This window comes from Arachis stenosperma, chromosome 4, assembly GCF_014773155.1.
Source record: "Arachis stenosperma cultivar V10309 chromosome 4, arast.V10309.gnm1.PFL2, whole genome shotgun sequence".
Classification (NCBI taxonomy): domain Eukaryota; kingdom Viridiplantae; phylum Streptophyta; class Magnoliopsida; order Fabales; family Fabaceae; genus Arachis; species Arachis stenosperma.
This window is the reverse complement of record NC_080380.1, coordinates 123,133,412-123,146,675: the sequence shown is the minus strand read 5'-3', so window position 1 is coordinate 123,146,675 and position 13,264 is coordinate 123,133,412. Positions and strand designations below refer to the sequence as shown.

Genomic DNA, 13,264 nt, shown 5'->3' with positions numbered 1-13,264 from the left:
GCAAAAAGACCCTAATCCTAAACATTCTACATTTTTTACTTTTTACAGAGCGCACTCTCCACGTTGCCTCATCACAACCCACCTCATCTCCCAACATCACCATCGTGACAGTTGTTGTTCAATTTCATCGATCGACTTTTGTATTCCGTTACCCTTCGCGAGCCGTCTCTCCTGGATGCGTCAGTACCAATTCGCAAGGAAGAGGCACTGAAGTGGATGTGATCACCATTGAAGACTCACATTGAAGAAGGTGAGACTCTGTTTGAATGTGTTTCTTGTAGTTAGAATTGATATATTATTTTGCAGTGTATCTTGTAGTATAGAGCACAGTGCTAGGTGTACAGAGTGTCTTTGATTTTGCATGTATGTTCGTTCACAGTTACTAAATTTGCTGAATGAACAATTTTTTGGTTTGTTTCTTTTAAGAAAATTATGGCAGTAGAGCTAACGTTCTATGAACATTTTTTTGGTTTGTTTCTTTTATTCATATAGGTAGATGGAGGAATTTGGTGATTCCTGTTTTTCACCATGGTGGACATTTTGTGAGGGATAACAAGGGAGTTCTTGTATATATTGAGGAAAAAGTTGAGAAATTTCCTAAGATGGATATTGATCTGATATGTTTTTTTGACCTACAAACTTTGTTCAAATGTTTGGGTTATTTGGATTACAAGGCTATCTACTGGTTTGATTCTATGGCACCTGACTTGGAGAATGGGTTGCACCTTATAAATGGAGACCTTGAGATCAATCAGCTGCGTGAGAATAAACTAAAGAACAAGGACACAAAGGAGTTTTATTTGTATTTTGATCACCCAATAATGGTTACTCCTGTTGAGGATGTCGAGATGGACTTTGATATTAATGCAGATGTTGAAGAGGAGTCCAGTGATGATGGGTATGAAACGATAGAAGATGAACCATACAAACCGCCTCCCCAAGGTTTTGAAGAGGATAGCAATGACTCAGACTGTGTGATTGTGAAGAAACAGAGTAGAAAAGTTCGCAAAAAAAATAGAGAGTGTGGTGGAAAAGAAGAGCTCAAAGATGGTTAGTTTGAAAAAGAAGGCTTCAACAGTTGATAATAAATGTACTGGTGGGCCAAGTTCTAGGCCAATTGTGGGTACCAAAAAATCTGCCAAGGCAAAGAATAATGGACCAATTGGTGCTAGAGGCCCAAAATCTCCTCGGCCTATTGGTGCTGGAGGCCCAAAATTCTCTAGGCCTATTGGTGCTAAGGCCAATTTCAAGATCCAAAAAAATACTGCACAAAAGGGGTGATAGACCTGAAAGATATGTACATCCACTTTTGAAGACTGGAGCAGCTTTAACGACATACCAACACTGCATTCAGCCTGTTAACTCTGAGGAGTATTGGGAGAAAGCAAATTACCTGAATCCAATTCCTCCAAAGCTAAAGAAGCAAATAGGTCGACCAGTAAAGAGGAGGAGAAAAGATCAATCTGAGAAAGAAGCTAGTAGAACCGAAACAATAAGGTTACGAAAACATTTCAAGTTATGTGTAGCAAGTGCGGAGAGACTGGTCACAATTTCAAGACTTGTAAAGGTCCTCCAACAGCAATAACTAGAAAACCAACTAATTCGAACAAAAGAACAACAAAGGTTGGAGCGAACTCTGGAATCCCAACCCAACCAGCAGAAGAGATCCATATCTCCCAGTTAGCACTCCAAGTACAAGTAGTAACCACGACCAAGCATATTGTTGCATATCTCTTGAAAGGACTAAATAGGATTTAGTAATACTCCATAGAGACTACACTGTGTATTTTAAAAATCAATGGGGGCTATATTGTGAATTTTTAAAATAGCTGAAGAACTATTTTGTGTATGTATTTTTTCTGTTTTAGACTGTGGTTGAGCATCCCCTTTCGACTCAGGCAGCAACAAATTCACCTGATTTCATGACTAATGTTGTGAGTGAAAGGATTACTAAGTATTCACATTGTGCTGCTAGTCCGATAGTTATGCTAACATGACTTTGTTTAATCCTTACAGAACACTGTCCCAAATACATTGTATCAAGTTGCAGGTAACTATGGAGCATCTAATCTACCAAGTACAAGGGCCAAGCAACCTATCATTAGGCCTCATCATCCTGCAACAATCTATTCTAGCACACCTCTTCTTTTTCACCACCTGGAACCACTCATGGAGTCTTAGCAGAAACTGTTGCAGCTGCAAGTAAAGGGATTACATCAAGGATGTTCCAGTTTATCCCAAATTCTGGTTTCAAGCATCCGAGAAAGAAATGATGAAAATGTATAGGAAGAAGTGATGAAGAACTGCAAACTAAGGACAAATGATTTGGCTATTTTGATGTCTTAGTTTAATTGTTTTTTGGTTATGAAGAAAACTTGAAAAACTGTTAATGCTCCATTAGATGAGAGATTGTTCCGGACAAAACTCTCTTTTGCTTTTGAATCACGTTTAGACTGGTGTATACATGAATGTTGTCTTTGGTTTAAGTAGCTATTATGTTTTAAAGTTGCTAGAGCAATATATTTGGTATTGCAAGTATTGCTGTTGTTTTATTGTTAATTTCTCTTCCAGTATCTTCAGAGTTTGATATATCCCATCAAATGTGTATATGAATTTATAAACTAAAGTCCAGGAAACAAATCTATGAAAACACCACTTATATTATTTACTAATTGCTTTGGTATTATGTTTTTTATTTGCCAAATAACATACCACCCCACTTTTGTTATTATGCTAGTATAAGAAACTATTAAATACTCTGAGAAATTTGATTGTGACGTGTTGGCAGGGGAGCTTTTACCAAGAAGCATAACAAAGTTAAATAAGTTTTGTTTGTGAAGCAAAGAAGGGAATTGATAGAATTCTAAAAATTAGTTTTCAGCTTCTACAAAGGGCATATCTATTCAAGCAATTTGGTTTCATCTAACTTTGATTCAATTCACAAAGAAAATAAAATGCAAATGTCATTCACACCTTGAATTGAATCCATGCTTATATACTAGTTACAAAGAAGCAATTGCAACTCCCATGACCAAAACCAACAATGCACACACAATAATAACAAACACTACATTAAAACATCTTGTCTTCCACTCAATCTCTGGGACTATATTTTGATGAATTTCTAACATGCCAACTCTACTCTGCAACTCCATCAGTTTATGCTCCAAACCAGTCATGTTAGCAGCGAACATGTGTGAAACATGACCAGCAGTCTCAACCATCCATTGCAGCATCCTCTAAACAATCATAATCTAAATTGATGTCAAATAATTGATCAACCCATGTAAAGAACTTGCAATGCTGCAGTTTTTTCTGTTTATCACACTACGATAATATTAATTACAATTCATAGTACAAGGTAAATTAGTAGAATCCCTAAAATTGATTACCTTATATAGTGGGCATCAAAAAAAAAAAGTCTACCCGGATTCTCTGGAGTGCTTGAAATGGAAATTATTGCATACAAATTGCACAGACATTTCAGGTGTTGCCTTTTCGAAAATTCAACATTTTCTACTTTGCTGTTTTCAGCATGTTTGAGACCACTACCACTAGATCCACCATGTTTTCCTCCTCAGCGACTCCATGAAGAAGAGCTTCCTTTGCTTGTCATCATTACAACTGATATAGGGTTTACAATGGAGCTTATGATTACACAGTTTTAGCAATGAAGAATTTCAAATTTATTTGCAACGAGAAGTTTGGGAGAGGACATCAAAATGACGCCATTCTTCACCAATGTACAGGGACTATTTTGTCCTTCTCGCACACGTGGACACTTAAGTGCCACGTGTGCGTCTAAACGTGCCAACTCTGCAGTCTCCCTTGATGAGTCACGCTGGAAACTGGATTGAGGACTAATTTGTCCGCCAGAACAAATCTTAGAGGATTAATCTGTGTATTAATTTTTCTTAGTGACTAAAATGTCCGTTTTTAAAATCCTTGGGGACTGATTTGGGTAAGTACTCAATAATAAATTTCAGGCCCATAAACTTTAGGATTTTTTATTTTAATAAATAAATTATTTATAATATTACCGAAATAAATAATTTTAAAAATATTTATCGAAATAAATACCCCTCTCTTATCTCGTTTACAGTGTAAACGAGATAATTTTGCATTTATCATAGTTATCTCGTTTACACTATAAACGAGATACATATAGTTTTTTTAAAAAAAAATTAAAAATAATAAAAAATATTAATAATATCAATAATCCAAAATTTTAGCAGGTAATTAGTACATAAAAAGGTAGGTAGGAGAGATTAAAATGGATAAGTTTGATCAAACATATCCATTTTAATCTCTCATACCTACCTTTTTATGTACTAATTACCTGCTAAAATTTTGAATTATTGATATTATTAATATTTTTTATTATTTTTAATTTTTTAAAAAAAATACATGTATTTCATTTACACTGTAAACGAGATATACACATGTTGCATATTTCTCTCTTATCTCGTTTACATGGTAAACAAGATACATGCAAAATTATCTCGTTTACACTGTAAACGAGATAAGAGATGGATATTTATTTCGGTAAATATTTTTAAATTTATTTATTTCGGTAATTATTATAATTAATTAATTTATTAAAATAAAAAATCCATAAACTTTAAGGGAATAGTTGCTAATCATACCAACACTTTTCCATCAGAATAAAAAACAAGCTTAAGGCCAAATTGTTGATCCAACCCCAAGATCATATCACACTCTCATGACTCAAGAAAAAGGTTGCTAACTAAGAAATGAAACTTTATTTCCATCTGAACTAAACCAAAGTCACCGAATCAGTTCTCTCTCTTCTTTCTTCTCTCTTCTCTCTCACCCACGTGAAGCATACCAAAAGAAAATAAGAAAAAGAAAGTCTGATTAAGGTTCAAATCAAAGAAGAAAAAGTGGATTACCAAATTCAATCAACTCAAAAGCTAAAGTTCAAAAAGTTAAGATCAAATTAAGAGATAAATTAAAAATCTTTTTCATCTTTGTGCTTCATTGGTAACTTGTTAAAGATGTTATTCTCCTTCAAGCACCGAATTAAAAAATTGAAGAAAGTAGAGACTATGAAACTCTACTACAAATCAAGGATCAATAATCAAACTTGGAGCCAAAATACACTACTAGAAATAGGGCTTTTTCGGACGAATTTCGAGACGAAATTGAAATAAATTTCGAATAAATTATAGACAAATTTTTTCTTTCAAACAAAATCGGGACGAATTTTTTTTGTTCCAAAAAGCCTTGTTGCTAATTTAAATTTTGTCTGAAATTTCGTCCGAAATTTTTTTCAGACGATTTTGTGACAGATTTCGAATAGGCATTTATCTGCTAGATTTCTAACTATTATGATGTATTTTAGACGAATTTTAGACAGATTAGCTAACATAAAAATAACGTATTTCAGACAAATTTCAAACAAAAAAAATTTACTTTATTTCAGACAAATTTCTATTGAATTTAGTGAAATATAACAAATTTTTTTCGAACAAATTTTAGATAAATCAAATATTTCTTTTCAATTAAATTTCAGACAAATTTAATTTAAAAGAATTTATGTATTTGAAACAAATTTCATACAAAACAACCAATTATTTTCGCACAAATTTTCTACAAATTTAATATAATATTTCAAATAATTTTCATACAAAATAATTTGCTATTTAATAGATAAATATTTTAGAAAATAAATTGTATTCGATTTGTTTTCTATATTAAAATCATCATAATCATTTTTTTTAAATTACATCATCCAAATTATAAACACATAATAAAATCATGAAAAAGTTAATTACCATAAAAGAGTTAAAAAAATATTTATTATTAAAATACTTTTGTCCATAAATGTAATCAAACTAAAATAAGAAAAAAATACTTAAACTAAAACAAAAAAAGCCTTTAAAAAGGTCAAATATCATGAATAAAATAAAATGTACTAATTAATTCACCTAAAATTTCTTAATCTAAATCAAAAGAAACATATACTCCAAATATCAATCACTCATGTTATCATCACTAGAGCTTGTCCCAAGCTCATCTTCCGTAGGATCAGACAAGGTTGAAGGAAGTGGGAGATTCAACTTTTTATACAAAACATGAATTGTCTTTTCAGTAGAACCAATTCTTTTCTGTTGAACTTTTAGTTGACGTCCTTGATCTTTTAACTTGTGCTCAGCATCTTTCAACTTAACCTTTTGCTCTTCATTGATCATTTCTTGCTCCTTTGCTTTTTCTTTCCACATGTGAAGTTCTTGCTCAATATTTAGATTGTCTTTGGATGTCTCTGAACAATTTCTAGAATCCAACTTTGAAGAGAGATCTAAACCAAAAGAACCTAAACCAAAAGTAGCTTTCTTTTTTCCCTTTGTCACAACTTCATTCCAAACAGTATAATCATCTGGTATATCTAGGCCTTCCTTAGATGCCTCAACATCTCCCTCATTATTCAAGGATAAAGCTACTTGAGAAAGTTCTGTCTTTCACTTTTTGAATTCACCCTACAAAATCAATTCATGTTAATCGCAACTAAATATGCCATGAACAAATACTAACATATAGTGAAAATTAGCAGTTGAAAAAAATAAAAAGAAGAACAAATTAGCATCACATACAATGACTTTCTCAGATCTTTCATCAATCCAACTTTTGTCTTTTTTGGTGTGGCATTTAGTATAAACCTCTTCTAGAGAAGGTTTTACTCCCGTAGCTTTCTCCTATAATATAACAGTTTTAATCGATAGGAAAAAAAAAAGAATAAGAGAACATTGCAAAAATAATCAGAACAAGACTATAAATAAACTATTTTTATCTTACCATTCTGCGTGCATGTTCACCCATAGATATGGAACCACCAGTATGCATGGAACTTCCAGCATTTGATGCTCGATTCACAGTATTTACTGCTGACCAGTTCTTAAATTTTGAATCTGTAGCAAAATAATGTAATAGTTGACGCCAAACGGGTTCAGGAATATATTTTGGTACATGGTTAGGGTCTTTTGAATAATTGCGTCTCTCCTGATTCATCAACGATCTTAATCGATCACTCCCTTTAATCTTAAAAATTTGACGAATTCTTGCATTGTATTGAGGTTCCCACATACAATTTTTCTATAAAAGAAAACAAACATATACATTAAATTACCCACTATGTATAATATCAAAATAACAAAAAAAATGATAATAAATACTTACCTTAAATTCAATAAACCACAAATCTCGCATTTGCTCACTAGCATGTCTCCAGGAAGGGCAGAATTCTGAAAATTTGCTTTTAATGGCATTTGTTACATGACAAACAGCAGTACATGGATTAAACCTATAAGAAGTTCAAATAATGAGTAATTACACATGTATTCACAATAAAAACAATATAGAGAGAACGTTAAAACAGAAAACTGATTGTTGTACTTACTCATTGCCAAAAGGCTCTATTTTCAAGAGCCCTTCTTGAGTGACAAGTTCACCTTCTTGAGCAAGAGATTCATCTTGATGATTTTCATCCGATGAGTGAGTATGATGTAAATTTCGTTCATTATTAGGAGCATTATCAAATGACTGAGGTTGGATAGGTGAACAATATGGTGATTCAGCTAGTGATTGTGATGGTGATGGTGTATGATCGGCATGGGAAGATAGTAAATTTCTCTTGAATTTTTGTGGTGGCTGCGAAGAAGTGGGTGGTAATGCTGAAGGCTTTTTAGATATATGTGAAGGAACTGGAGCTCGTGATTTTGTAGGTTTAGAGTGTGAAAGCTTAGTTTTGTGTGCACTAATCACCTCTTTATTACCAGACTTTTGTACTTTAATTGACAAGTGTTTTTTATTTTTTTTGAACCTGATATCTAAAACGACAAAGATTTATAAGATTAGTAAGACATTGCATTTAAATTTCAGTAACATGTACATCATCGAAAGAATTAAAAAAATAACAATGTAAAATAATACTTAGCTGCCAAAATAATCAATGAGGATGTAAAATAAAGTGCTACTATGCTTTAGTACTAAACTACTAATATATATGTACACATGAGCATTTTAACAAGTTCATAGTCATAATTGCAACACAGACATAATCAAACTAAATCCAACCAATAAACTATAATCACAATAATATCAACGACAATTATAATTCATAGTAAAAAACTAAAGTCAATTACATCAAATAATCACATAATACGCCGGGTGTTTTAACATCAAACTTCCAGTCATAAATACGTTTTTACTCCTTTCTTCATAAGAATGCATGATTATGCCGTAGTCTTAACTAAAATATGTGTACGTGTAGCTTGTTACTGACTTCCACTTTTCTAAAAGAAGCCATACAAAAGACACAATCAAAAAGTTTACAAACTTAAACAATTCACGAAGGATTCACAACTCTTGAGAAGCGCCTAGAAGAAACAATTTGAATAAAATGCAACTAATTGACTTTATATAGGTTTAAATATTGTTAAAATTAAGGTCATTTTTTTCTATATATATATATATAATACTTATATTCCACTACTGCTCACAACTACTCCATTGTACAAGTGCAAATTCCATATTGAAGCCAAAGAATAATATAAAATAATGCAATCAGGAACTATTATTGCTCACAACTATATTAGATCATTCTTATCAATATTTATTACTTATATACATAGATAAACTAAGAATAATATGATGAATGCAATCAAGAAAAGAAAGTCTCATATTTATAAAAGACTATAGATTCAAAACCGGATGAATAAAGTATAAAATTATTGTACGAACAACTCATAATTTGTGAATTTAATATGATTTAATAACAAAACTTTTTTTATTATTAATAAATTTAAAGAATTTTTTTATTGAACAACTTAATAATTTATAGTTCTTCTATGTGTTCCTAATATGTTGTTTTCTCTTATAAAAGAAAAAGATAAACACAACTAAAAAGATAAATTCTTCCTAAACTTTTACAGGAAATATTTATCATTTGTACTCTGTCACTCTCTCCATTTCAAACTTCATCTCAATGGATTCTTAAACATTCTTTTTGGCATATAATACTTTTGGCATAAATTATCTCTAACTTGCTCTCCATTTCAATACATTTCAAGACCTTTTGGCATAAATAAAATTATTTGTGAAATCAGCTTCCAAGATGCCAAAAAAACATATTCATTCACCATAAGATACGAAACAAAATAAAATAAAATAAAAATATGTATAGAAAATGCAACGCATGCTTTTATACAAGGACGGTTTCTTATATTACTTTGTTCAACTTGCAATATGATTGCTTAATGATGATCCAGGAATGAATTTGGGAAACAACAGTCATTGCAGTCTTAATAGGAACCATAGCACATACAAAAGCCAACTACAATTATTATTTCACTTATTAATAATAACAATTTCCTTGTTATACAGTTTAACTAACTTCTTGTAAGAATTAACAGCAGCATATAATTTATAAATTACAATAAAGAGTGTGCAGGCCTACGCATTAACCATTTTTAGAGCATTATCTTTTGAATCAAGGTGCTTGTTTCTACTGCTTTGTACTTATACCAAGAAGTACAAACTAAGTAAAACACAAAGTTGAGAACACTCATCACAGCCAATAGCCAATATAAGTAATTAAGGTTGTCTCTGTTCAAGTTATTACTTGCAAGCCACAAACTAAGTAAATCACTGTTTTATATAATCATTTAAACACAATTTGATGAATGACACACAATCTACATAGATGCATCTTCTCAATCTCAGTCTCAGCATATACACACATTGAATTGCTTGGTTACTCGCAAACAAATATTGACAAATTATTAAAATTGACATTAAAAACAGAAAAATCATGCATAAATAAAAAGGAATAAAAAAACACAAATCAAGCTAACAGAGGACGTACAAAAATTAGCAACCAAATTAACAATGAACAATGCTAAGTAACAATCAAATTAACAATGAAGAAAACTAATTAACAATGAACCTGACAGAGTAACAATTACTACTCATAAAAATTAGAACCTGACAGAGGATGCACAGAGAGGAGAAGGAGGCAAAGGTAACCTAGCTAAGCACGAGGGTGGAAGTCGCCTCAGGTACAGTGTCTGAGGCTAGCGGGGATGTGAGTTCTGAGACCGGAAGAGGTGGCCACATGCAGGAGGCAGAACGGTGTGAGCAAAGTAGTGTGAACGACTGGGGTTGTAGCCTTGAGCGCGACACACGAGCGTGGAGGTTGCATGAGGTGTGAGGTCCGAGGCCTGTCTAGCGTTCGTCCCGGAAGATCAGCGGCGGACACAAGCAGGAAGCAGAGCACGCAAAAGAAAGTGACCCTAGCTGTGATATGAGGAGGGAGAAGGCACTCTAAGGCTGGGTTTGGTAAAGCTTTTTCAGGAGGTGCTTGTGCTTTTAAAAAGCACAAGCACGTCATTTTGCGTTTGGTAAATTATAAAGCTCAAGTGCTTGTGCTTGCGGCTTTTAAAAGTTAGGGGTGCTTTTGAAAGCACCTAGGAGGGAGCTTTTCAAAGCTGGCTTATGCTTACCAAATTTTTTTCATTTTCCCGCACATATTTTCCGCTATTATATTGCCATTAAAATCTTCATATATTTCTAACTTCTCTTCCTAACCTTCATAAAATCTAACACAATCTTCATATATTTTTTATTTTTCAACCTAATCTTCACAAATTTCAACACAAATACATCTCTATCACATATTAGGTATGAACTTCTATCTATTTATATTATTTTTTTTGCGTTAATTTTGTATTTTTTCAGTAGATCTATTATCTTTGTTTGTTTTTTTCTGTTCTTTGAAACGGGAAGAGGTTGATGAAAACCAATCATAAAATTTTTTTTGCATGAGCATTAGTCCAAATTATAATAAACAACATGTATATACATATGTAAATATAGATATAATCATAAGAGTAGTTTATTTGAGATATGTGTCCCATTTTTATGATCTGTAAAGGTGAGCCAATATACATAGGTGGGTAATGGACGTACCAGTACTAACATTGGATTACATACAAATTTATGATACTTATATAAAATTTTAAAGTTAAAAAATAGAAGAATTTATTTATTATATTTATGTTTATTATGAATTTTTTATTTTAACATTATTTTATTTTAAAATATTATATAAAATTTTAAAGAATTTGAAAAAAAAAATTATTTTTTTGTTATAAACATGTTTATTATAATTTTTTCAACTTTTAAAAGCTGTTTTACCAAACACAATTATGGTGCTTGTACTTATTAAAAGCCATTTTTAATTTGATTTTACCAAACGTAAGTGCTGCAGCTTATAAAAAGCTGTCTTTTAAAAGACAGCTTTCATAAGCTACTTTTAAAAAGCAAAAGCTTTACCAAACTAAGCCTAAATCTGAAATCCTGGAACCCAAATGGCGGTCTTGATTAAAAATTTTGGATTTTTGGCGCAGGTAAATAAGTAGCTTTAAAATAACTACATATAATAAATTTTAAAATTAATATTATATCTAATTTTTACTATCAATTTTAAAAAAGATAAGATTATAACGAAAACATTTAAAATTAATATTATATCTAATTTTTACTTTCAAATTAAAAAAAAAAGATTATAACGAAAATATCTAAAAATAAGTTATGGAATATTGATTTTTAAAAGATAGATATTTTAAAAAATTATATCTAATATTAATTTTAAAGTATTTGAATTAAATTATGTTTTTAAATTTTTGTTACATAATAATCTTAAAAACTAAATATTTAGAAGATCAACATAATTAAATTCATATTTTATATTAATGGATAAGATAGATAAGAAAAAATAAGATAAGATAATTGTCTCAAATTATATAAAGAGGTGTTTAAGACTCCTCAATTATATTACTCATTCTACACATATATACTTTTTAAATGTATTCTGTGTTGGAATATCTTTATAAGTACCTACCCCATCGTTCCAATAAGACAAATTGTCTTAACTCGCAAATTTTTGATCCATCTCACAATCTGTACATAGGTAAAATTTTTTTTAATATCTATCATTATGTGATTTAATGTTTATTATTATAATTTTTCATTATTAATAATTTTATTATTTACCGATTAGTTCTTTATTTACTTTATCTTGTTTAGTTGAATTAATAATTTTTAAGATAAAAAGTTATTTGTGTCTTTTTATAAAAAAAAGAATAAAGAGTAAAAATTTTTTTAATATCTATCCGAGACAGTTTTTTATACTTTTGTATCCACTCTTTTACGAAGGACAGTGATGGATACGGGATTTAGAAGGATGGGTGTAACACCCTAATATTCAAATCCTTATGCTCGAGTCATAAGTCAATGATATTACGGTGATACGACTCTCAGGTGGATTTTTGATATATAAATATAGGTAATTTCGAAAGGAGTATTAATCGAGAAGCCTGAAAGAGTAGAAATAAAATCGCGAAGACGTATCACTCACGTTTCGACAACGAAAAGTTAAACTGTGAAGTCGAAAGCGATATACGGACAAGGCATAAAGGAGATTAAGAGATAGATAACATATAGATATATATATATAACATAAGTAAATAGCCACTAGTCGCGACCCGCGAAGTTTAGGCCGGCTAGGGTACAGTATGAAAGTAGTTGATAACAGTACATCCTAATCTCTCCCAAAGGAAACATAAGAGCCTCTATAGGCAAGTTCCAAAAGAGTTCAACACATAATATAATCTTTTCAAAACAAAGGTGGAAAGATTCTAAGCAAAACACAAAGTAGAGAAAATAAATATCTTCGCCGTCTCTCAGACGAACCGCAGCTCACTTCTGAGCACTTGAACTTGTATCTGAAAAACAAGAGATATATACAGAATGAGAACCCCGGGCCCATGGGTTCCCAGTACGGTAAAAGTGCCAAATAAATACAATGCACTGCAATAAAAACTCACTAAGCATCCTAAACTCCTTTTCACCAAGTATCCAGCCTAGATTCTCACTAATCCATAAATAGGCATCTGTCGTAAGGGGATACTAAATCTAGTTCATGTTACACATGTTTCCCAACTCGCTGATTCTTCCACGAATCAGACTCAGAATCATAAGCAAAACCATCACCAGTTGTTCTGCCTCAGCAACTCTATATCAATACATCATACCCTCGCTTGGAGCTAGTGGAATCACATCACTGCGTCTACCCAGGGGGCTCAAATTATCTCATTCAAAAATCATCATCATCATGCAATCGTATCATCAATTCATCTCATCAAGAACAGCCCCCAACATCCCCCGACACCAACATGAGGGATCT

The 13,264-nt window shown here is 31.6% G+C and overlaps 1 protein-coding gene across 1 annotated transcript; it reads right to left on the bottom strand.

The window, feature by feature from the left end:
• Positions 1 to 5,996: 5,996 nt before the first annotated feature.
• Positions 5,997 to 11,925, bottom strand: LOC130975423 (uncharacterized). The gene is made up of 7 exons (XM_057900223.1): positions 11,921 to 11,925; positions 7,841 to 7,847; positions 7,418 to 7,560; positions 7,198 to 7,321; positions 6,817 to 7,113; positions 6,615 to 6,716; positions 5,997 to 6,440 (listed from the first exon to the last, which is right to left on the bottom strand). Exons 1-7 carry the CDS (start codon positions 11,923 to 11,925, stop codon positions 5,997 to 5,999), a joined length of 1,122 nt encoding a protein of 373 aa, XP_057756206.1.
• Positions 11,926 to 13,264: the final 1,339 nt, after the last annotated feature.

Excerpts from the sequence above, each read along its gene's own strand:
- LOC130975423 (XM_057900223.1), bottom strand. Across the intron at positions 7,114-7,197 it reads TGTGGTTTATTGAATTTAAG|AAAAATTGTATGTGGGAACC; the intron begins GTAAGTATTTAT and ends TTTCTTTTATAG. Across the intron at positions 6,441-6,614 it reads AAAGATCTGAGAAAGTCATT|GGAGATGTTGAGGCATCTAA; the intron begins GTATGTGATGCT and ends TTGAATAATGAG.